Consider the following 27,196-nt stretch of genomic DNA (forward strand, 5'->3'; position numbering starts at 1 on the left):
CTCCTTTGTTTTTGGTTTTATTTGTGTAAGACTTAAAAGTAATCACATAACATCTATGGCTTGGAATCTTTTGTAATGGCACAATTATTCAGTATGATTGACAGCTGTCAAATTCTTTCAAACACAGCTTTGTTACAAAAAACTATAACCAGAGGCTTTCACAGAAAACATAGCCTTAGCCCAAAGACCAACAGTTCTACCAAAATAAAGAAAAAAAAAGAAAGGTATAGTGGAGGAGATATTTGTAAGAGGTGGAGGTAGAAACAGTGTGGCTCATGAGCAGTGTGTGCTGCATTGATTTCAGTGATGTCCATTTCGACCTCTTTATTTACATAGATATGGGATGTGATGAATACTTGATTTATTCGAACTAGGAGAATCATGATCTACCAACATAATAAAAAAATCATCTAGTTGACATATTGGGGGGGGGGGATGGTGTGAATACTCCATGGAAACATCAGGTTTGTTTTGAAGTGGTCTGTGTTTCATGCCTCTGTATACAAATGAAACCAAACAGAGAGATGTGGGAAATGGTACTGAGTATGACGTGCCATAATCAAGTTGCCTCTTTGTGAAATATCATTGTGTAGGATACAAGTGAATTGTTTGTTGGGTTCCAGAAAGCTGTTTACTGACTCCACAAAGACAAACAATACTTCTTTATTTTTTCATGGAGAGGAATACAGCATTCAGTCTATTGAATATCATTTCTATATCCATAGCATGTTGTATCACATGAGGAACATGGATTTTGTGCGCAATGATGCATGTTGATCAAATTCAAAGGTAATTTTGCAGGTCAAACCTCCCAAACAATCACTAAGAAAGGGACATGTTAAGGAATCATGAGATAAGTAATAATGCTGCAGTTAGGTGGAATCGCCAATTCTAGCTGGAATTGACAGATTATTTGTAATCTGTGAGGATGACACCAGCTCACGATGATAGGTGGATGACGGTAAAGAGGTTCTGGTTCCCAACAATGATGTCACTCATCTTGAAGAACTTGAAGAAGAGCATTCTTGGTGTTTGTGCATGCTGGCACCATTGATTTCGGTTGGTGTAGCCCATGCACTGTGGTGACATACAAGCAAGATCTTTTAGTGGCAGTAGATCAAGCTTATTCGTCCTTAAGTTTGATAGTTCTTTTTTTTTTTCAAGTTTGCCACAGATCATTTTGTGTCTTGTGTTAACGCTCTTACTTCTCTGTTCTGTCTCATGCATGGGCAAATCTGGCTTGGATCACCGGTTGCATGTCAATCCGCTTGCTCCCACCGTCCCGCCCCGCTACCGAATGGTTCCTCTTGCACCTTGTACCAACCCGTTGGAATGCCCCCGCCCCTCACCAATTGCTCTGCCTACCCAATGCCCTCTTCCCCATACCCCCATGCCCCTTGCCTTGCTTTGATGCACCACTGGTTACACTTGGGCTGCGATCCGTAGACCTACCCAGTGCCGCCCCCGCAGCAACAGCCTCAGCAGCAACACACATATTACCAACCCCCACAACACATCCCCCCGCAGACCCCCGGCCAGAACCCCATGCCGCACCAGGTGGCCCTGCACCCTCCCGGGGCCGTCTACCCGGCCACCTCGGCCCAGCAGGCCCTGGTCACTCAGCAGCAGATGGCTGACATGCAGATGGTGCCCATCGTCCCTCTCCGAGGCCCGGCAGCACCACTCGGACATCCGGTCAGCCGTTGTCAAAGTCTCCGATCGCATTGAGGATCTCTGTAAAAAGGTACGTATGAACCTTGTAGATTTAAGTGGAATTCCCAACCCACTTAAATAGTTATGGGAGGAGAAAGAGTAAAAATTTAACAAGCACAACAGCAACAATTTGATCAAAATTGGATAAAAAGTTATGAATTTTTTGAAATTTGCTAATATTTGCAAAACAGTTCTTGAACAGTTGATAATGAATATGTACATAATGAGCTCATGATGTTATCACTTCACAATTGTCTGTCGAACATTTAAAGAAAAAATGACAAAATGCAATCCTTCTGCCATAAAATGTACAACATAATGTATTCCTGGCAGAATAACTTAAAAATAATGATCAGTCACATATGTTATGACTCGAAATGGGGGCATAATTGCATTTGAACACCTAAAAAAAAAATGCAAAAATTTCAAGATTTTTTTTTTTCAAACTTTTAGCAGGTTGTGAGGTGATGACTTCAACTCAGTATTTGCATATTCCTATTGACTGTTCAAGAACTGTGTCTTAAAAATTGATCAAATTGTATAAAGAAAACAACTGTCAAGGTTGACAGACACATGGGTTCTCTGTACTTAAAGTAAAGTAAACATACAGTTGTACTAAGCAAGTTCATTGAAAAAAAATGAAAGCATATCATGGGAGAAAATAAAAACTCTGATGATAGAATACTTTAGATCTGTACCTGCACTTTATATGATCTGAAATACCAAGCCTTATACATAAATGAATTTACCACAGACATGTAATATGCTTGTTACTATAATAGCTGTATGCATGTTTTTATTATCCTTATTTTGATCATTATTGAAATGAGTATGATTTTTTTCCTGATGGTGATCATTATCATAATTGTTACTTCTACTACTACTGCTACTACTACTACTACTGCTTTTATTTCTACTTCTGCTGCGCTGCTACTGCACATTACATATCAATAAAGATAATTATCGTGATATTTGTTATCATTTTCATTGGGAATACATGTATGTACACGTATCATTGTCATTGCTGTTTGATAAAGTATCCTTGAAATTTACAGACATGCAGGATAGAATCTAAAAAAAGTAAGAGACAAACTTCTCAATTCCATTAGTTATGCAAATCACATTCTAAATGTAGCTGTGATAAAATTTGCTGAGGTCATCGTTCAAATAAATTTCCCTGTGGGGAGCCCAAACGTGTAAATTGGCATAACAATGGATTTTCAAATTGCATGAAAAGTTCTCAGTCACTGCCCTAGAAATAACAAATTTGTAGAAGTCAGTGGATGGTTAGATCAACAAGTATTAAGATTTGGCCCCATTAGAAGGTTGCTGTGATGTTTTGAAGAACACACCCTCTAGATAACATTGTTATGATCCTTGCCCCCAGTTGACTTTATATGAAAAAACAATAGTTGGATACTTTCCATGACAGTCTAAAAATACAGAGAGAGAAAATTGAATAAAATCAGTAATCCACCGCTGAGCATGGCTATGTGGCGTTGCAGATCAGAGGGAACATCTGATGCACATTGTGGTGATAGTGTGTCCTAGCATAGTGCATGATGTCTGCCCTCTCCCAAATAAGCCTAAAGAGGGAGCTCTTTATAGAACCGTTGTCAAAATTTGGATGCATTTTGCCACCTGTGCAGAAAGGGGCCTCTTGTTACTCATTACTAACAGGTTTGCTCTCTTTAAAAAAAAAGAAGAAGAAAAGAATTCAGCAGTGATAATGATTTGGGTTAGAAGTACAATGCAGGTGGAAGTCACTGTAAAAAATGATGAAGTCATTTTGAAGCAGATTTGCAAAATTTGGCAGGATTGTTGCCTTTGTGAAAGGAAGCCAATGAACTTTGAGTGCGAGTATTGGCTTCCATCAAATAATACAGCAGGTCTCATGATTGATGTGTTTAGCAGTATTGACAAACAGTTTACAGCACTCAGATGTGACTCGGCTTGGGAATTTGGGAGGTTGATTTTATCTGTCGCAATCATAGAGTGATATCTGGTAACTGAATCGGAAATGCCGATCGATCCTATAATCCGCAATGATGTGGCACGCCGAAAGCGCTTTCACCTCATCCGCGATGCCATTCGTCCGACAGGTGGACCACATCCAGACGAGCGCGCCGACGACGACGCAGCCGCAGCTGCCCTCCAACTCGCCGTCGATGGAAGCCACGGTGCTGATGTCCAACATCCAGCGCATCGTCCAGGAGAACGAGCGACTCAAGAAGGAGGTGTACGAGAAGAGCGCGCGCATCGACAACCAGAACGAGAAGATATCGGAGCTCCTGCAGAAGAACCAGCTGTGAGTATCCCTCCATCCATGGACTTCTTTAACCCCTCATTTGTTTTGAGTGCTGTTTAACATAGAAAAAGCCCCATAGCATACAGTAGTACATACTGTCCCTGGCACAGTAAGGATAATAGAGAAATTCTACTTCATCTTCAGTGTGATCTTAATAGAATATGAAGATTAATCAAACAAAAATTTGATATTGTATTGTTTATCTGACAGAAGATGTTTGAAAGTCATGGAATTGGCAGTTTCAAGTATTTCCACTAAATGGTGATGTTTCCTGAGATCTCCTATGCATATCATATGAGGGGCCAAATTTATCACCTCATACAAGTACAAACATCTCCCAATGTTTGCACGCAAATCTGCTCTAGATACAATTGTATCGAGAGTTTTTCATTTGAAAAGAATTTTCAAGAGATATTCATTCTGTGGATTGTATCGATCCCTAGTTTCAAAGCTTTAGAAGTGATGACCTTGGTAGTAAAGGGAGTCCTGGTTGCTAAGAAACGATTGACTACAATATTACTGATATTACTGACCTTGGATTGTGGATGTAGTGCTGGCCGGAAAATGTATTTTACACCGTTCATGTTCTGTCTTGTTTCTTAATGCAAGCTTTGTGCGGGTTCTTTTCAACTGCATGTAAAAAAATTACATGTCTTATCATGCTGACTGAGATTTCTGCTTTGCATATGAGTACCAGTGAACTGAGTGTTAGTCCAGCACACATGTATTAAATGTGCCACTGTGATGATAGCATGTTGTAGTGATTGGGGCACATCTCATATGTGAGGTTCATCATCTAGAAATCCTGGTTTATCCCTAGACAATGAATTTCTGATATTGGTATTTTGGAAAAACTTTTACAAAGCCCAGTTGTACAATCATGAAGGAAGTTGGTCATCAGTTGAATAATGTTTTTTTTTATAGACAGTGACATTGAAATTGTTATGTAGTGAAGATGAAGAGAGAGAGAGTTATGCACATGCAATACTCTTGTTTATTTGTTTTTTGCTCTTAACCCTAATCAGGCTGGGGGGGCGGAATCCGCCCCCCCTCGACGTTTCGCGCAATATCTTCGCAACGCGATAAGCTCCCGCCGCGATGTTTCATGACTTTTTTCTTTCAAGTATCGCGCAACTTTTGAGACCCAAATTGTTGCGCCCGCGCGTACCGTTTTGACGCGACGCCCGTTCGAAAAAAAATTTGTCAACCCCAAAATTGCTCCAAAACGTGATTTTGTGTACAAATCCAATCCAAATTGTGTTTTTTCAATTAATTCACATAAAAATTCATATCTTCACTTAGAATGGCCAAAATTAATTTATTTTAGCATAATAATACTTCGAAAAATGTCTGTGACAAATTTTGGCCAAAAAACAAACGAAAACAAAAGGTCAAAAAACAAAGAAATACATAAGAAATTCAAAAAACAATAAAATACATAAGAAATTAATTTCGATACAGATTTTTTTTTATCCTATGTCTCAGATGAATGATACAAGAAACATTTTAAAAAAGAAATTAGCTTAATTGGAGCATTAATAAGTGATTTAGAGCACAAAACTGATTTTATGCATAAATTACAATAATTAATTAATATAAAATATAAGAAAAAATTTTCGGAGAAGCAACCATACAGTTTGATAGAATACGTCGCGGGCGTCGCGTGTGCCGATTTTCGGCGCAATCGCGCGTTCCATAGGCGAGATCTGAAGGGGGGGGCGAATTCCCCCCCCCCCCCCCCCCCCCCAGAATAAGCGTTGGCCAAAAAAGCCCAGCCTGATTAGGGTTAAAGTAGAATATTGAAATTTACTCTGTACCAATATTTTTGCGAGTGAAATTGGTTTATAGAATTTTCTATGAAAAAAAATTATAAAACCAATTTCACTCGCAAAAATATCTATCAATGTTTGTCTATTGAAATTTACACTGTACCAATAAATTTTTGACAAAATTTAAGAAAGTGTTTCAGATGAATTTGCAAATGTTTTCACCGGTATTTTTTTTTTCATGGTATTCCATAATTTATGACAGTTGGTCAGATTTTTGACAAATGCTAAAAAACTTGCTTCAGAAAACAAGAAAATCTGTATATTATCATAAATTATGTTTTTATGGACAGAAGGTGGATATGTATCACAATTCCAAACTTTAAGGGCTCAATTAGAAATCTCAGTTTTTCATTGTCATCCTCCAAGCCACCACATTTTGCAATTTCCTTTGCTTGAGGGTCTGTGATTTTATCAGGGTCTTGTGGTGATGAGAAGCACACTTTTTTCCCCCTTGTACCCTTTTCAGAAGACCCATTTTAGACATAAATCTGTCATCATACAATAATCTTCAATAGCATTCGACTAGTCCTGTTCTAATTTCTGAGCTGGGGAAAGTACTTGTGGTGTTCTCAGATCATGACAAGATAAGAATTAACATTTTGGAAAAGAAATAGGACTTTTGAACAAATAGAATTAGTTATGTGTTTGAATGCCAGCCAGGCGAAGTGAAATTGCTGCTACTAAAATATCACATATGTATTGTGCGATGTGATTTCGTCATTGAATTGTCCTTCAATTTCATTGTGTAACAGGTAGATACATGTGAGTCAACTGATGTTACTGGCCTAGGACAATATCAATTCCTCTTGATATGAATGATTTAGCAATCATTGCAAATTTAACTGCACCTGTATCTTTGTTGCCCCAAAATAGAAAACCAAAATTGCTGAGTCTTTAACATTGTAACTTTGAGTCATTACTCTTTTACAAAGTCAACACTTAGCAACATACATTGTACTTCCGTCTTTGCCAGAGGACGGGCTGAAGCCTGTCAATGCCAATGCACCAAACGTGGTGTATTGGTTACATGCATTTCTTCATCAAGTGAGCATAACTTAGGTAGGATTTATTCATTTCGACAGAACAGAAGGAAATCTATTTCAGACACATTGACTTCAGAGAAGGTTTTGAGCATGTTTTTGCTCTGAGGCAACAAACGGTTTGATGTGGTTTTGAACTCCAACATTATGCGTCATTCTCCATTGTCGTTAAATGGCATGTTTAACTCCATATCACCACCTTGGTTTATATGTTCGCGTCTGTGCAGGAATAATTCCAAGGGAGTAAACCATGATGGCTTACCTAAAAAGTGGGTAGCATTCCCAGCATCGTGGTTGACACTAGCACCAGCTCGCTCGCATGTGTGCATGCCATGTTTTGGAAGTCTTGATGAAGATAAATCTCCCCTTTATAAAGCAACCCCTTTTTTATGCCTGTTCTTGAAATGTGTAGATGATGTCACTCTTGCATCAGTTTAAGTTTCCATTGTAAAACGGAAATGATGACCATTCAGTAGAGGCCTTTAATCTGGCTGTGATGAGTTGTGGAAGCAGTGCAACATACATAAAAAATGATGCATTTCAAACCTTGGAATGTGCATCATTTCTTCAACAGGAAGAGGAATTGAAACTCCATTTCTCTCCAGTATTTTACGACCTGTACACTTTGTATATATTTATTTGCATCTTGTCAATGACATTCCTCCTACATGTAAAATGACAATAGCAATTTTGACCATCAACAACAATTATAATTTTATAAAAAGTATGTATTAACATATATTTGTAAAGTCAGTAAAAACAAAGCAGTCATTATTTTGATCAAGAGGGGAGAGAAGGCATGTGCTATTAACATTCATACACAGTGTTTATACTGGTTGTCTTTTAATGCTGAGAAGTCTTCCTGTTAGGACAATATATGGTAATTATCAGATGAAGTTTCCTAGGGAATGTTAGACTAAGGGTAAGTTGAGTTGATGCCTGTTTGAGTATACAATGTACAATGTACAATGAATGTTTTAGATGGACTAATATAAATCGAAGCCTGCTTCCTTTGGTGAAATCCCACTGTGTTTGTAAGGTGCTGCATGTATGATTTTCAGCATGTTTTCTTTTGAAAACCTCATGCACATTTGTGTTCTGTAGTTTCATACCAATCATAACTTTCAGGTGGTCTCTAATTCTGTTATTTTTTGCCTCAGGTAATATCATCATTTTTCTTTTAAGACTGATTTATATGATATATTCCATCTCTTTGCTCCTTTTTATAAGTTAGATTTCCTTATGATATTAAGTCTGATTTGATGAAATTGATAAGAAGCATGCCAGGATTTTTTTTTATTGCAAAGCAAAATCACATAAATTTCCTAGACTTTGTGCAACATTATGGGAGAACTTTTCATAAAGAGAAAGGGTCATGTTGGGTCATAAGAAGGGAACAAACCGCTAGACAATGGAACTTTGGAAATTAAGAGAAATTGTCTCAATATCAAACGATGTGCAGCCATTTGAATATTAGAGAGGCTTCTAACATGTCATGTTATGGGCACTACAGAGGAGCCCACAATCCAACATGTGTCCATGAGGTTAATTGAATGGGGGATTTCAAATTGAATGTCACTTCAAAGGATGATAAAGTTTTGAATGAGATGGGGATTTGCATTGCAATTTTTTGTGAGATAACTAGAAACCACTAAAATAGAATATTTAATAGCATACAATTCTAAGAGGAATTCAAAGTTTATTTGATGAAAATGGGTTTTCAAATAGCTGAGATATTCATAAACAACGAAGTCCTATTAAAAGGTTGGACCCACCTTCTATTAGGACTATTTTGTTTTACTTTAATAGCTTTTTTTTTGTATCTCAGTCATTTCAAAAGCAATTTTCATCAAATAAACTGTTAATTCCTCCTAGAATTGTATGCTCTTGAAGATTTCATATAAGTGGTTTTTAATTTAATACTTTGTAAAAATTTTAAGATCTGAATCCCCGTCTTGCATGAAACTATACCCTCCTAGGAAGGAACACTTCTAGTCAGTAATGTTCTTGTGATAGCACTGTCTTCAAGTCCATAGACACTCTCCTAGTCAATAGAAGTTGATTCCTTCTTCCAAACTGCAAACAAATATTGTGGATCTTTCTTACACAAGAGGGACAAGGGATTATATGCAAAGATTTCCCAGTCAAAAGCCTTGTCAAAACATTTTGGTTTTTAAAGGTGCCCATAATAAGCCACAAGAGATGATATTACTATCCTTCGATCGTATATGAATTCCTTTCCTTGTAATTGTGTGGCTAAATTCTTTCAAAATTTTCACAAATCTTGTACATCATATATCAACTTGTATTTTCTGAAACAACTTTTTCCGTGAGAATGATTTCTCTTCTTAAGTCCCCTCTCTGTTTTTAGCTGACCAAAATGATCATTCACGTATGCCTGTGGCAGTCAAATCTACTGGTTTGGGAATGACCTTGGGAGATTTGAGCACGCAAGAGCATTGCACATGTTTGAGGGATATGTGGGCTCACCACAACATGGGGTTTTTCAACCACATGGTAACATAGACAACAGCTGGACTGGGAGTGGGTCAGTTCACCACATATACCATTTTTAGAAGCCCCTCTGTCAATTTTTGCTCTGAATTTCCGCCTCTGAAGTGAAAGGAGGTGCAGTTTGGAGTCTGCAAGTCTACATTAAGTGCAGAAATTAATTATGAACATTTACTTTTTTTTGCAGGGGGGCTTGTGGGAAGTGGGAGTGTAAATTCTTTCAGGAAAATGACCAGAAACTTAATATAATATATGGCATGATGGGGAATGTCACTTGAAGAATACAGAAAGAGAAAAAAAAGTGACCTACAATGTACATAATACGTACTTTAATAATGTTTACTGTAGACACTAAGAAAATAATTCTCCACCATGGGGCACTTTCAGATTCATAGATTAACTGATCGATTTTTAATCAAAACAGAAACATGACAGAGCTTGAGCAACATTGCAGTCATAATATACTTTTCGTAGCAATTATTCAAAGAAAGTTTTAAAGTCTTGGAGCTAAATTGATGCTGTTTGATATCTCATATATATTCACCAAGGCTATCAGAGGAATTTTGAAATAGAGTTTTTTCTATCACTAGCATTTGAAATGTCCAGACCATACACATGTATGTATCTTGTGACATGCATTAGGATGGATAGCCTGACAAAGTCTCACTTTGATTTCAGTAGATTTAATGACGAGCTTTGTTTCTAGTGAAGCTATAATTTTACTTGCAGTAGGGCTTAACAAATCCAACCCAGATTTTAAACCGTGATCCATTTAACATATTGATTGAACTTCTTTCTTTCTTTTTTAAAGTGGATGTGACAACATGCTTGAGGAGATGATTTAAGATTTTCCTTGCATGTGCAGTGGAAACTTGAATTGATATTTGATTTCTAAAGTATTATAGTTTCAAATCAAATGCTTCCTCTTTCCCATTTTGATGTTTTCGATATCAATATTTGGTTCTGCACCAGATTCGTGGAGCAGAGCAACTCATTACTGGAGAAGACCAACGACTCCTTCAAGCTGACGGCCACTCAGTCCCAGCAGAGGGTTCTCGAGTTGGAGCAGGAGAAGGTAAAGAAATCAGCACACATCCAGGAATTGGTAATTTGACGTGATTTTGATTTGGTCATGCTGGTTTTGGATGATGCTGTCGATGCCTGGATGATCCACCCGCCCGGTTGCCTGGACAATGCCCCACTCTGGCCCGTTTCACCTGCCCCACCCCGCCATGCTCATCTCTCTCGCATTTGATTGTTAGCCCCAAGCCACTCCTCCACCACACCTAGTTGACCTGCCTGACCCTACGAAGACATGTGGACTGGTAGATTTTAAGCCCCTCCCACAGTAGTTGATTGATGAACTTGATTGGTAGATTGATGACCCCTCCCCCATTTTGAGATGTAAAATTACTGAAGAATGTCTCCTGCAAGGGTCTGCCTCCAAAATTCATAATGCAAGGAACTGTTGTGTAGTGTATAGTTCATTCCACTCAAACAGTGCATAAGGACATACTGTACTTCAAGCATGGAACCTGTTACCAATATCCCATGACCTCATTTAATGAAAGACCTTGATATTCCTACAATACTTATTAATATCTAACTAGTGATTTGGGCCCTTTGCCCCATTTGATCATAGTAACACGTAAAAGAGACTTTAATATGCCCCATTCTCCTTGTCTTGTATACAGTAGCAAGCAATCTCTTTTATCTCTTTATACTATTTATGCTTTCCAAGTAGGACATCAAGTTTGTACCTCTATTTCCATATATCATGTCGTACAGATACATTGTACAAGCGACCTTCCATCACAAAAACCTAATAAGAATTTTACAGGTCAGTTTCCCAGCAGGCTTCAAACTATGTGTTTTGGGTTTAATGGCAACATTGATTCCTGGTTTTATTCACCTGAAAGAATAGTCCTCCCCAATCTGAAACTAATGATTGAAAGCAAAATATTAAGTGAAAGTAATATAAATATTTCATGATTTTTGCAGACCTACAGTATACAATGTACAGACACATTTCTGTCTGATGTTGTTTATTTTTTTATGCAGAATTTTATACTCCTAATTTGTGCGTGTGTGTACAATAAAGAAGGAGTTTGTACACTCTACAAGCCCTGAACTCAAATGCCCCTTTTCTGAAAAGTAACATTTCAAAAGTTTGGGCTTTCTATCAGCTGGGCCCTATTTCAGTTTGCTTAGGAACATCACATTTTGCCAGAGTTTTCCCACTTTGAGACCAAGTACACGTATCTCTTATGTCAAAATGTGGTTTAAATTCTGCCCCCCCCCCCCAAAAAAAAAAGAAGTATTGTCTTGATTTTGTGATCTGTGAAGAAAAATTACAAAATGTGATGTTTTCCTGCTTTTGTTGTAGTTTTGATGGGTTTCCTTTAAACATGCTAGTAGAGTCTTGAGTGTGGTGATGAGCAAACTTTATATTTTCAGGGCAGATTTGATGAAACATCCACCATCTTGTCCATCTGATTTATACTCTGCCAATTAAAGTGAACTTCAACATTGTGTGGAATGATACTTTCAATGTTGCAACGAATCACAATCAGCGAATTTTACCTCCACTCCCGACAACCCCTCCAGGTGCACATGACGTCGGAGCTGAGCAACGCGACGTCCAAGATCAGCTCCCTTCAGATGGAGCTCTCCAACGTGCAGCAGAGGGAGAACCAGCTCCGGGCACAGCTCAACGGCGCCCTCAACAACTCGCACGAAAACAGGGGCGAGCTGGACCAGCTAAAGCAGCAGCTTAAAGGTCGGTCTCTTAATACAGTGTAGTCCCACTAATACATTTGTATGTAGTTCAATTCCACTGTAGAGAGAGAGAGAGAGAATACCTAGAGAGTACCTACACATACAAGTGATGGTGTCACAGTCTTTTGTTATACATTGTAGCTTGGGTTGGAACCAGGTAGGCGCATAAGTACTCGGGGCCAGGTGAGATTGTTTGGAACCAGTTTCCATGGCAATGAATGGCTATGACTCTGTGTTCTAATTTGCGTACTCATTGTCACATTACAGAGATTTTCCTACTGAGATAATAAAGACGGAGGGTTGATTTTGAAAAGTGGCATACTGCACCAATATGTGTCCCATTTCTAAAGAGACATACAGCCAGCAAAAATAACAATGATTTCCTGATGATTTTAACAAGACAAAAGATTCTTGTGCATGAAATGTAACCAAAAGTTGCTCAAAATCCATAGAATTGATGTACAGTGAATATTTGTGCATTGACAGAAGTAAATGAAAGCTCAGCTATGTCTGACCCCGCTAACCCCTCCCCTCACCCCTACAGAAAACGACAACCGCTACACGGAGGTACTGAGGTCGCTCAAGGATGAGAGACAGCTAAAGAAGCAGTTGGAGAACCGCGTGACCTCGCTGGAGGAAGAACTCTCCGAGATCAAGATTGAGAAGGACAATCTAGAGAAGGTTAGTGTTGCTTTAATAGGGTTAACCCTTTCTGTGCCATGGTCTTTGGACAGTGTGTACAATGCTATGGGTTTTTCTGTGTCAATCAGCACTCAAAGCATACAAAGGGTTAAAGGGTGTGTACAGTTCTGGTCGAGGTGAGGATTTAGCTTTTAACATTATGCGAGATATTCAGAAACCACTCTACAAGATGTCAAAGAGCATGCAGTTCTAAGGGGTATCAAAAGTTTATTCAATGAAAATCAGTTTTGAAATGGCTGAGATATCCAAAAACAAGGTAAAACAAAGAGATCCTAATAAAGTTGTGGCATGTCGCCTTTTATTATTAGCACTTTTTGGGATATCTCAGCCATTTGAAAACCAATTTTCATCAAATAAACGTTGAATCCTTCTTAAAATTACATGCTCTTTCATATTTCATAAGAGGCTTTTCATTATCTCACTTAGGAATGTTCAAAACATGAATCACCACCTCAACCAGTACTGTACAGTCCCTTTAAGGTGCAATTGCCTCTTTTCCTCAGTAGCTCTTAATGTATGTGGTGTGGTTTTTTTTTTCTTGTTTGGCAGTCAGCACATTTCATAGTCCGTTTTGTTCTCTAGTCGGCACAATCGTCCTGTAACTGTCATTGTGTGGGGATTGTGTAATCCTCATTGTATCACAGTGGCCTGTATGTGGGACTGTGTAGCATATCTGTTACACGTCTGAATGGGGTTGTCTAACTGAAATGAGGATTGAGATAATGAGGAGTGTAAATGCAAAGACTGATACGGTATATCCATTTTTATCAACTTGAGATATTTGAGATTCAAGCTACTGAAAAACAAAGAAAATACTGAAATATATGTGATAATTTTAATAATATCTTCAAAACTCTGTCTTATCATGTAAAGGGGGTAGTATCACTGAAAATATATACTTTTTGTCAATATGATGGTAACTGGTACTGTAAAAGCTTTGAAAATGGTGTTTATTTGTTTTTGCATTCAAACTTTTAATTTCTTGTTGCTGTTTTAGGGGGAGTTTTGCACTGAATGCAAATGACATGGCCCAAAAGTTCAAGCTTAGTGCACAAGCACATCAATGGTTAAAGTCCAAGCAGAGTTTTTCAAAAATACCTCAGAAAAAAAGAAAAAAAAAGATTTTCGAAACTCTCTTTCATAGTCTTATCAAACACCTGAATGAGTCAAATACAATGTCAAATACAATGTCTACACTTGTCAGACTTTGGAGGAGCAGTTACCGGTATCTGAAAAGTTTTTGGATATTATTCAGACCATTTCAGGTTTTTGTATCATTCAAAATACATTATGCAAATTGTATGCATATTGAAGAGAAAAAGCCAGTGTAAACTGGGATGTTGCAGACTTTCACCCAACGTTTTCATGTCTACTCTGCAAGAAGTTAGACAAAATTCTGCAATATTTAAAATGTCTGATTTAGTAATTAGTGCCAAATTATTCTGCAAAGCAAAAATGAGTAAATCGAGACTCTGCTAATTAGTTGTCAGATGTGAGATATTCCTTGTTCTTACATGTAACCTGTGAAGTGTAGTGTTTGTGCATGCAGCAGATATTACAGATATTTGTGCGCATGTTTGTATCATTGGATACTGTATATGTTGTGCTCTGTGATTTGCTCTTTTGGATTTGTGTGAAAATACCTTTGCTTGCTTTCTGTGTGTGAAATTGAGATAACCCAAATGGAAATGTGTCCAGAGCTCTCGTACATTGTATCTATGCTCGCGACAGAAAAAAAAGGAGAACTTTAGACCCACAGAGCTGATACAGAGGTGAAACAGTGGGTGCCAGGCAATAATGCAAATGATTAATGAGATGAGGTCCTTAATATTACTATGGAAAGAAAGAGAATGACATGCGCTTGTACCAGGGAAACAATCATTGCTTGTCAATGCTCCAGAAGGAAATGTGACAGCTATGACAAAAAGGGAACAACAGTTGGGGGGAAAAACAATCGTTATCCATCAGAGTTACAAGAGGAAATGAGACGAGACAATTGTGACAGAAAATAAGGTAGGAAAAGAAATCCCTGCTCGTCAAAGTGCGGAGAAGAAATGTAACAGGAAACTGACGTGATGTCAGCCATCTGCCTACGATATTGTCTGCCTGTGCTACTTTGCCTCCAACTTCGTCACCTCATGACGTGCCCCAGAGCCCATTAAAGGGACAAATCAGGTTTCCCCAACAATTAATTCGAAACACCTGACAATTCCTTGAGGGCTGTATATACAATCCAGACACTTTAATATACAGCTGACCTTGAGATGAGTGGCCTTTTAAAAGCACACCTCTCACCTGCCATTTTCCTCTCTCTTTCCCCACGCTCATCCTCGTTCCAACGAAACTTCCAGAATCTTATTGACCGGAAGAGGAAAGCAGCGGCCGAAAAGCAAAGATCCGAGGAGGATGTAGATGAAATGAAAAGGACGTACGAGGTATGGGAAACTTGGATCTATTCCCACCCATTTCTGTTTTCCATAGAATTCATCTTTTCAGTGAAAGACTTTTAAATCAATCTTTCTTTCAAGGCCATTCTTTCAATCCATGGAAGTTGAAATTTTCAATTTTTCCTAGTTAGTCACCCCTTTGAATTGTAGTTTATGTTACTAACCACGACTTTTATTTTGAGCTAGTGTGTGCAACTAATACGGTTTCTATCATTTCGATCTGTGTTTTGATTGTTCAGTTATATCAATTTATTTTCTGCATGGCATTTATTGTTTCATTTGGAGAGATTTTTATTTCTTTATTTCCTTTTGTCTTTATTTTGATATTACTGTTGTCAAGAACTACTGTAGTTTACCTTGTTAAGTTTATTTGTTATTTCAGATGTATCAGAATTCGGTCTCTTATTTTAATTTTCTTTTGAGTGTAGCATACATACACTTGAGTTGTATTTCTCAGTGGGTTGATTTTGTTAGTTATGAAGTTAATCTCTATCTGTAAAGATTCAAATGTCTGACAGTGTTTTGTTCTATTTCCTTTTATTTTCACCATAGTGTTATAATTCAAGCAAAATATAAAAGAAGAGCAGCAAGATTTTGACTGCAATCTGGGCTTCAACAGGCAACCCTTTTTCAGTTTCTTTTATCAGAGCAATATATCTTGTGCCTAACTTTTTCTCCCTATAATGCTTGTCAAATTTCACTGAAACTATCTTTGATATGCCATTTTGATTTCATCAATTTTTTCATTTATATCCAAATTCATGTCATAGACCCCTCTCTTGGTACCAGTAATCAATGTGTACTGGATTAATTGGAAGCATTTTACATATTTTTTTCTGATAATTTTCTTTTTTTCTGTGGGTAAATTGTGTGAGCAGGATGAGATTGGTCAACTGAAGAGCAAATTGAGACTTCAGAAGACCTCCACAGATGCCCTGGCCGCAGAGCAGGTTAGTATGATCATAAATATTGATAAAGAGAATAAGAATGACATTGATAATATTATTGACAGTACCGATGATAATGATAATACTTCAGTCTAAAAAAGTATAAAAGTAAGTATAAAAACGACAGCGATAATATCATTAATGATATTACATAAGTAACAACATAGATACTAATGACAGTAATGAAATCATTGGTAATATTGAAAGTAGTGATATTACAACTTCTAACATAGACATTGACAATGATGTCATCAACAATAGTAATAATATTGATGATAACAACAAATAGTAAAACTAATTTTGATGACAGAGATAACAATGCCCTACATTTTGTATATAACATCATTGTAGTCATTGATGATTGAAGCTATTGTAATGATAATACTGCAAAATAATGAAAATGGTAAGAAGTATACTGATTAACAGTAATAGTTGTTATCACTGTGAATATCTAATTTCATTTCTTTACATTCTTGGGCAACAATCATCACACTTTCACCGTTTTAGTAAGGTTAACGTGCAGAGTATTGGGAGGACCAATGAATGCCCGTAATCAGTATCAGGTTTGTTGATGACATCATTCTTTTCATGTTCTCTTTTTTTTTTCTTCTTTTTTTTTTGTGTATTTCCTGTTGTCATGGTTACCAGGTTGCCCAGGTGGAGAGAGAGCTAGAGGGTCAGTGGCGGGACCGCTCTGACCGCCTCCTCCAGCAGGCCAAGGAGAAGCATGACCGGGAGGTGAGCGACCTGCGGGAGGAGAAGGAGCAGCTGGCCAGGAAGCTGGCCTCCACCGAGTCCAAGGTTGGTTCCCCAAAGAATCTCTCCGTCTCTCCATCCATCCATCCATCCTTTCATCCATCCATCTGTCCATCCTTCCTCAACCAATAGTTTTTGTCAATCTTCTTTTTTTTTTTTTTTTGCATCTACAGTAGATATGAACAGTACAACTAACTACATGTATACTACAATTTTACTATGTACTGTGATTTGCCACAATTGCGGCTCAGGTGTTCCATTTGACAGACTTCGCAACAGTTGCAACTGCAAGGGATATTGTTGCTATGGCAACTCCCAGACAATTCTTTTGTAGCTAGTGCATCTAGGTATAAATAGTAAGACAACTTTTCTATACAATTATACTCTTAACAACAATTTATTACAATTGCAGCTCTGGGGTTCCATGTTGTAAAACACAGAGTACATACACTGTAACAGTTGCAACTTTAAATAGATGCAGATGCTATGGCAACAGCCAGACACCTTCCAATCAGATGTAAGCTCTTAGATTATTAAAGGCCATAGTAGTGACAGTTACTGCAATTCATGATAATTACATGTCTCTCTGGTCCTCCGACACACTATGAGGCTACAACTACAAATTGTTCAGTCCATTTTGCTGATGCTGTGGCAGTTGCAATTGTACATGTAGTAAGTTGCATTGATCGTTCAATGTTTTCACTTGTGTTGCGGTCCTTTTCTCTGTCTTATTATAGTGAGGATAATCAGTGTTGCAAAGATTGATCAGTCATACCACTCAACAAAAGCAGCTCTCCCGTTCCGCTGCCATGTATTCAAAAGCCAGAATGACGTAGAAATCGGCTTGCATGAATAAACAACTATGAAGAAGTGAACTATACTTTCAGGATATACCTGTATCTAGAAGAGGAAAGTGCGAGAGCCATTCTTGTGTCTCTGCAGAATGTCAAAGGACCCTCCATTTCAAAAATTAACTCAAAGTCGTAACTGAGAAATCATCAATCTTGGAAAGAATTTCTCAATGTAGCCATCACAAAATCATTCCAAGGTTATAGGGGGGAGGGACAGCCCTCTTCAAATACAATATGCTCCCAAAGTTGACGTCAAGGTTCACATACTGAGATTTTGTTCTTGTTTTGTCACCACTTCCCAAATCCCACCCCAACCCACCCCCCATCAGCTCTCCTTATCCCCAGCTTCAGGCAGCCCCGCCCAAGACCCTGCCGATGAATCAGTAAGATACGATGATGCAGCTTTCCCATGAGTAGAGTCATGCCCTCATTGAGTGATGAATGTCGTGCTCAGTGTCAGTTCAAAAGAGGGATATTATTAGCATGTCACCAGGAATGAGAATATGAAAGACCTTCAAATTTCATCTATCTCAATTACAAAACAGATTATTTTCTATCAAAGAGCCCTAACAGAAATTGTATGTATAACCGGACCTCCTGACAGCCAAATGATGGACACTGTCATTCAAACACTGGCTCCAAATGTGAAGGAACAACTTCTATGCCTTGTCTGGTATGACATTGATTCTAGCACATCTAGTATCACTGTTATACACATGTAGACATATTGTTAATCCATTTTCTTTAGGATGAGGCATGTACAGTGTATGAACATGCGAAAACTATCCAATTAAATACTTGTATCTGGTGTTGAATGAGGGGAAATAGATTCAGGAAAGTGGCCTGTGAGGGTCTGTAGATTGCCAAGAATTTCAATAACTCTTTTTGTTAGGTTTTGCTGTGCTTCTTTGCCTAGTGTTCATTTTGCGGCTGCTTTCTGTTTGTATTTTTTTTGTTTGATTTTCTGTCAGTGGCATTTTGCATATTTAATTTTTGCTGAGTGTGATGTTTTGCTTCATTTTTTTTTTCGTTCATTCAGTAGATTTTTCTTCATATGTCTTTATCATTATCATTTATATGGTGTCATCATTATCATCAACATTTTCACTTGTTAGCTTTCCCCATTTTACAGATTTGGTGCCACCAACTTGCAGACATTGTATATGTGGTTCCTTGCAGAGAATAGTTCTAAGAAACAAGCAAACCATCCGTAGACATTGGAGTTATGGAATAAAAACAGTTGGCTACACAGTGATGACAAATACGTTTCAAACCTGTTCTTGTTGGTCATTTTCGTTTGTGACTGTACTAGTATTTAGTTTTTCCCACATTTTTTTTTGTTATGAAGAAAAAACGAAGGTTTTCCCAGGGTTCCATAATCATGTCTTTCCTCATGTGTTTGTGAATTACATTAATGCAGTGTGGGTTTTTTTTTGTTTGTTATATTTTTTTTTCATCATTATTTGTTTGATATGAAGTAATTCAATTTTTTCAGGGTCCCATACATTTAGCCATCTTTTTTCTCTGCAGTGTGGAATATATGTTTGTGATAAATCTAAACTTGGCAGTCAACATGCATTTAAAACTGTATGACATGCATTGCATGTATTTGTCACCATTTTGTGAATCATGCACTAATCAGCATTTGCTTGGGGGCACATAAATTTTGATGATCACAAAAACTTTCATAGTACATATTCCCTGTCGCTTCAGTGACAGTGGAAAGGTTGTTCTCTTTCCTATTTGAATCAGAGTCATCATCACCATCAGCATTATCTTCATCATCACCATCATCATCACCATCATCATCATCATCATCATCATCATTAACTGCCATAACACCACCTCATCATCATTTTTTTTAATTGTCCTTTAATATCAATACTGTTTTGAGTGTCATACCCGTTTCTTTTGCCATCATTATCTCTCTCATCGGAGTCTTAACAACTGACATTAAAGTCACCTTCATACTTGTCATTACCGTCATCATCATCATCGTCATCTTTATCTATGTAATCATCATCACTTTCACAATCATAATTACACGTAGTAGTACTGTCACCAATGTCAATTCCATTGTCATCATTCCTTTCACAACAGTATGACCATCATCTTTCATCATCATCATTATCATTATCATCGTCATCATCATCATTCATCATTATTATTATTATTATTATTATTATTATCATTATTATTATTATTATTATTGTCATCATCATCATCCTCATCATCATCATCACCCTCATCATCATCCCCATCATCATCATCCTCATCATCATCATTATTGTCATATCATTTACCACTATCATCAGCGTGGTTACAATCACCGTGATTTTGATGCCTGCAGCAGTGCTCCCACAAAACCCAAATCTTGCATCAAATTGCTGGCACCACCTGCAAACTGCCTGGCTTTATCCCCACCTCTCTCCTCTCTCTCTTTCTCTCTCTCTCCCCCTCTCTCTCTATCTATCTATCTCTCTTACCCCTGACACACAGATGATCACGCTCCGCTCGAACCACGAGAACAAGGATGAAGTGGAATCGCTGAAGAAACAGCTGGACGAGATGGAAGTCTGGAAAGAAAAGGTAAGTGTGAAAGATGCTTGCTCATTCTGTAGACTTATCAGTTGCCACCATGTTCCTCTTTTGTAATGATAATTTAATACAAACTGCACTTAAGCATTTCCCATATAAACTGATGAAGCGTAAACAAAAAATAAGTAGGGCAAGAAACCTTCATATGTCTTTCCATTTGATACGGAGGGTATGTCATCATGCCTAGGGATCAAATTTGATAAGTTTGTGAAGAGAAATTGCAAACAGTTATTCCAGAGAGATAGGGGGCTTCATAAGTTTCATCACTGCTTGTCACTGCCCATTTCAGAGACTTCATCAGTTGAAAGTAGTATGGAGGAGATTGCATGGTGTTATGTTCAAAGCACATTTTCAGAGGGCAATATTAATATAAAAAAATAAAAAACTGAGTAAAGGATCTATTCATATGGACCAAAATGATGTCCCCGTATAGCAGAGAGGCCACGGCTTGCACACGTAACAAATGCATCAGTTTGCTTTTAGACAGCATTCAAATGTATAAAAACAGTGGCCTCTAAACATCCTCTGTATTTGAAAAGTATATTTGTTATCAATTATACCAAGGTAAATGAGTGCAAATCAATAGGCACTTGAATTCCATCAGTTTGGAGAAGGGATGAAAGAAAAGCTCATACAGAGCACATTTGGCCAAAATTTTGTCCTCCGAGGGAATTCACTCTTTGACTAGCCAGCCATGAATATTCACAAGTGTAGAGGAAGAAATTCCTGCTTATTTGTTCCCTGTTAGCATGACATTTTCCGACTTATAGGTGGTAGTTAAAGGTCCAGTTTACCTTTAGGAGCAGTGATTTCAAAAATTTTCACGAAATCACATTTGATGCATACAGTGTATGTGTAGGTCTGTTGTATCACAAAACATCCTACTATAGAACATTTTTGCAATAAAGCCTAAAATATAGGGAAATATCTGTATTTTTGTCAATAAACCATCACTGTAGACGGTTTAGTCTGGAAACATTTTTATTATACTTATTGTTCACATTTTGTGAATTTAACAATACTTAACATTGATTATACAGATTCAAATTTTTACAGTGGTTATTTTTATCTCTAACTCTCATTTTAGAACTACTTTAAAGTACTAATTGTGGGGTTTTGTTTCATCTGCAAATGGTAAACTATGCCTTTAAGGTGATACTGCCTATTACAAAACAACCTCTGTCCAAGGGAATTCTTTCTTTTCTTTTCTTTTAACTTGTTAATATTTTGAGGCATGGAAAAGATTCTGTCATTTCCAAGATGCAGTTAAGCTGGCACTTAATTTGAAGATACTGCCCCAAAAGTATCAGTCCCTCTGCATGAATATCTTGCACCTCTTCAAATTGTAGATTTACCATACATTTGCTGTTTCATGGCAAGCAGAGCATGGCAATATTTGGAGTGAACATTTGCATCTCTCCACAAGCCAGTTTGCACAATGGCATGCATCAGTCATTTATCTTCATTGATGTCCTTTTGTTTTATTCCTCACCCAGTACGAGAGCCTGCACTCTGGAGCTGTCAGCATGAAGGAGCGCTACGAGACGAGAATCAAAGAGCTGATCCAAGAGAAGGCAGCCGCTGCCGCGTCGTCGGCAACGATACCACAATCCAGCATCGTGGATGAGGTGAGTCCTCCTGCCTCTCACTCTATCTCTCTCTCTCTCTCCCTCTCTTCTTTGACCCCGTTTACAGTGCGAGGCGAGGCCGCGGCTCGGCCACGGCCGAGCCCGCCTTCATTTCAGTGTAAACGTGCAAAAGGCCAAATGCGAGGCCAAAATTGGCTGCGCATTTGGCCACGCTCTGGAGGTGGTCTCGGCCTTTTCTCGGTGTAAACGCAAAGTGGGCCAAATGCGCGGCCAATTTTAGTCTGGCTTCCAAACCCTCTGCCAGCACTATTTCACTCTTCAGGATATTAACCCCCTCAACGTCGAAAACTAGTATAGTTTAAGGTGGTTTTGTCCTGCAAAGGATTTTACTTCGGCAAAGGCCTTTGCCCGAACGGCCACGGAATCCAGTTGCCAAAGGGTCTGAAAACCAGACTATACCAAATTGCGTGTGTTTACAAGCAGAGGGCCACTACGACAAAATGTTGAAAGGTTTGAATTAAAAGCGCGGCCGAGCCCGGCAGTGAAAACGGACAAAATTTGCGGGGCTCGGCCCCACAATTGAGGCCGGGCTCGGCCGCGGCTCGGCCCAGCCCCGTACTGTAAACGGGGTCTGAGACTCTTCTTTTAGCCTTCACCCCTTTCATTTTGTTCAGTCTGTATCTTTATATTCTTCATCCAACTTCTTTCCAGTTCTGTTCAATTCTTTTCCCTTCTCTCCTTCTCTCTCTTTGTTTTCTTGTCTCTTTCACCTTGAGTTTACTTCCCTATTTTATCTCTGTTATATATTTATCGTTTCCTCTGCATTGCTCTTTATCAGAGTCTAACAAAAAAAAAATCCATTACAAAATAGTCTCTCAAAAATTTGATAGAAGTATATTAGATGGCTTTGGCATGTACATGTATACACCCGTATACTTAGTCCTGATAATTACATTGTATCTAATGAAATTATTCAGCGCAGGTGAATAGAACGTCTGTTTGTCTTGTCAAAATGGGGAATTGTCGTGGCTGAGTGGGTGAAACCACAGACTCTCAAACTTAAGGCCACGTATTCAAGTCTGCTTGTTGCATCTGTAATACATGTACCAATAAATACAGATCTCTATCCACATTGCCTCTGTACTCAAGAGGGGACCTAGAGCCCTTTAATAGCCCTTTTGGTTGCCTATGTTCAGACCTGTTATTCCTTCCTTTAATAGTGGCCATGTGAAATGAATCCATTTCAACTCAAACTTTGAATAGTATGACTGAATTACACCCTCCTGGATTTCTCACCATGAGCTCAGGGGCAGCATTTCATGAAGCTTGTCAGTCACTGACAAACTGTTTATAAGCTACTAAAATCCATGCTCCTGACTGGCTGAAAGCAAATTTGTCAGCAAAATTCACTAACAAAACAGTTGATGAAATGCCCCCCAGGAGGGGATGTGAAGCCATCAGCCTGTGTTTGCCAATGTTCAGACCTATTCTTGCTTCCTTTAAAAGTTGCCATGTGAAATAAATCCACTTCAACTGAAATTATGAATGATATGACTGAACTGCACCTCCTCCTGGAGCCCCCACCATGACTACCGCCTGGTCTTGACCAACACCTTTTGTGTTGACTCTTCCACCACAGGTCAAGAAGGTGATGAACAACGTCTACCACTCCCTGCGCAGCGAGATCGACGCCAGCGAGAGCTACAAGGGCGGCGAGGTCCTCAACCTCATCATGAACACCATCAAGGTGAGCGTGGCAAAGGTCGGCAAGTAAGAGTCCCGACCCCTGCACAGGTTTGCTGCGTACGACCCTTGACCTTCCCCCCTCCCAGCACAGCCTCCAGGTTGTGCCACGTTATCTCAATCTCCGAGGCTTGTGTGGCGACGGCATTTACAAATTGTGATTGTGCTTGGTCAAATTTTGAGTGGAATGGCAAGAAGTACCTTTAACTGGGATACAGACTTTAGAGTGTGACCTTATGACCTTATGACCTTATGTCAACCTCAAGTGCTGAATGGATATTCTTTTCTACAGACTTTTATGTGGCCTTGAACGTCGTTGCTGTTAACGCAAGATGATTTTAAACCTCAATTATTTATCACGCACTGACTGACCCTCAGTGGGGTCACGCAACCAGAAATTTGATTTTATTAGTGAAGTGGAGCTACCACTTACTTGTAGAAAACAAGCAGATTTGTTTCATCAGCCAAAGTCTGGTTATACAATGTTGTATTCATGTTGTGGACGTTTTATTTGGCACATTTGCAAAATACATTGATAGCATGCAAGAGAGATATGTAGTAGTGTGCAAAGACAATTGCAGCATAATTTCTAATAATAGAAGCAACCTTGAAACCACTGATAATGATCATCACCATAATCACTACCAGTGCATAAACTTTGACATGGGGTCATGGTGAGGTCGTCACATGGCTGAAAGTTTTAAAGCAGTGCCATTCTTTATTCGCAGGAAAATCGAGAGACAAATCAAATGTGTTTTGTGCAGTTTGACACTGCCTATATGTGCTGTAAATGAGAGCTATTTTGCTAACCGTTATATATGAACATATTGTATTATTTCACCTGATTCTAAATCAGCTATGTGCTTTTACTTTCCCTGGGGGATATACATATATATCATATTTTTATATACTCTCATCTTCTAACTGTGTTACTCCTTTTTGTAATCTGTCTATTGCTATCCATAACTCTCTGTGTGGTATTGTTACTTTACCCTTTTTTTTCGACATATCATTCATATTACAGTTTCAATGTATGTACACATATAACTATACTATAGCAGTCTCATTATTTACCGCACCGCACACTATTACTGACATGCTGTTTGATGTGTTAAGTATTGATGTCATGTATTAAAAACCTGGGTGATTATAACCTGTATCCTGCAAGAAGGGGCATTTGGTGTGTACATTTTCACTGCTTGAGGTGGTTTTAAGATATCTGGAATTGAATGGCATTGAGATAGGAACACATACACACACACACACACACACACACACCTGGACATGAAAGTGCCAACATGAAAACACAGTTAAATTGTACTTGACAAGTACGCATTTTAGTTCAGCGGGACTTTCTTTGGTTTGGGATGCCTGCAGTGGTGAAGTGCTGGCGTAGTACGAGATTTTGAGGGCATGGGGCTGAATTTTCCAAAAACTCGAATGAAACAGATTTATCATCACAGGCAAAAATTCCATGTTGCATCTGTGATTTTTGTTAGCTGTCGTGTATGATACATGTACAATGTAGATATTATGCCATTCACAAGAGGTTAATCGTGTGAGGAAGGAAAATTGCTGCAAAGCTGCTATAAGCTACACTTTGAATGTCGAAACCAGTGCACTCAAACTTGCCTCCTGCACTGAGTCATTTGTTGAACATGTGTGTATTGTGTTCAGATAATCTGAAGCGTCTGTGCATGCCAACTCACAGGTTTTATTTTCTAGGCGAGAATTAGTAGATCATGTTTATGAGGAGGTGGGTTTTGAGTGTGAGACTTTAAGTATTCCAAGATGATTGAGTATATTATGTGTCAACAACCATGCATGATTGTGCAATATTAGTCATCTTAAGCGAATTTGCGTAGTTGGATCACGTACAGACCATGCCATGTTAACATAGATGAGGTGGAATGCGTTGTTGTGCAGGGGACACAAGGTAAATGTCGTAAGAGGGATTATCAAAATTGTTTGTCAACTTCTTACAATTTCTTGTGGTTTTTCATTTCAAAATATATCCATCAACATTGATTACTATGTTATCGCGTGCTTTGTTGAGATCAGTGAATTTTGATTCGAAAATCTGTTCAGAATGATGACAACAGTATTTTTATGGGGGGAAAAAAAGGTAAAAATGCAAATTTCACAACTCTGTTTTTTCTCTTCAGGAGTGGTGCTTTTTCTTGTCTTATGGTAAATGTAAATACATATATGCCTTGATTTTTCTCTAGTTTGATGTAGCCAGCTTTTATGCTACAGAACAGATAGAACTAGTGTATCTCAGAAGAAGGAATTACAAATGTTGATTTAAAGGGATTGTATAGTTTTGGTTGAGACATAATTTCAGGTTTCTAACATTCTTTGGTAAGATAATGAGAAACCCATTGTGAAATATGAAAGAGCATGTAATTCCATGAGGAATTTAATGTTTAATTGATGAAAATTGGTTTTGAAATGACTGAGATACATGTATCCAAAACAGAGAGATTCTAATAAGTGTAGGACCCACACTTTTTTATGATCGCTTTGTTTTACTTTGTTTTTGGACGTTTCAGTCATGCCAAACCCGATTTTCATAAAATTAATTTTGAATTCCTTTTTAAATGGTATGCTCTGTACTATTTCATAAGTGTTTTCTTGGTATCTCACAAAAAGTTAAAAGCCCAATTCTCATCTCCACCAATACTGTACCATCCCTTTAAGTAGTGAGTAGAAGTATTCAAGTCTATGCAACACTTGCAAAGTCTTATAATTTGTAATGTCATTCTGAAGAAAAAATCAGCAGTGTCCCTTTTCTTTTTAGCATATAGTGAAATAACTTTTTTTCTGTTTCATTTTGCTGTTTTGATGTCGCCAATCTTCAGATAGTGTCATCAGTGATGGATTTAATTTAAGCATAAAGGGAATTCATAGTCACAAACTGCCCGCTTTTGTCTTCCCTGCTGAGGTGTGCATAGAATGACATTTTTGAAAGTCATTTTGCATCTATAAATATATAAATAGGGAGTTATATATTTACATTAAAGTACATATCATCATATTCTAGTATGCATGCATGCAAAAGCTCTGTTTCATTTTGTCGAATGAAATTCTTTTTAAAAATGTATGACAAAAAAAATAAATCGTGTATAAATTTGATAAGTAATACCGTGGTAACTCACCTGTGAATTCATTTGCTGTGTGTTTAATTCCCAGCATGCTGTATTCCCTTTAATCATCTTTTCGTTTCGTATGATTTGTATTTATATCATTTAATTTGTGTGATGTTTTGTGTATATGTCTGTGTGAACAAAAATTAAGTGTTGCATTCAGATCATACCAGCCTGTAGATAAATCAAAGTCACTCACTGTTAACCTGTTGAAGACAGGCCTGAGAGTACTCGGGCA

General features: G+C 38.1%; 1 protein-coding gene across 1 annotated transcript in view; it reads left to right on the plus strand.

Moving 5' to 3' along the window:
- The window catches only part of LOC140241173 (FK506-binding protein 15-like), a 138,244-nt gene that overhangs the window by 102,519 nt on the left and 8,529 nt on the right, over positions 1-27,196 (plus strand). The window contains 12 exon segments of the mRNA XM_072320932.1: positions 1,447-1,659; positions 1,661-1,744; positions 3,816-4,021; positions 10,374-10,476; positions 12,009-12,180; positions 12,724-12,860; positions 15,233-15,316; positions 16,207-16,278; positions 16,924-17,076; positions 20,382-20,471; positions 21,977-22,108; positions 23,709-23,816. Of these exon segments, the coding sequence (XP_072177033.1) occupies positions 1,447-1,659; positions 1,661-1,744; positions 3,816-4,021; positions 10,374-10,476; positions 12,009-12,180; positions 12,724-12,860; positions 15,233-15,316; positions 16,207-16,278; positions 16,924-17,076; positions 20,382-20,471; positions 21,977-22,108; positions 23,709-23,816 (1,554 nt within the window).

The sequence above is a fragment of the Diadema setosum genome, chromosome 17 (assembly GCF_964275005.1).
Source record: "Diadema setosum chromosome 17, eeDiaSeto1, whole genome shotgun sequence".
Taxonomy (NCBI): Eukaryota; Metazoa; Echinodermata; class Echinoidea; order Diadematoida; family Diadematidae; genus Diadema; species Diadema setosum.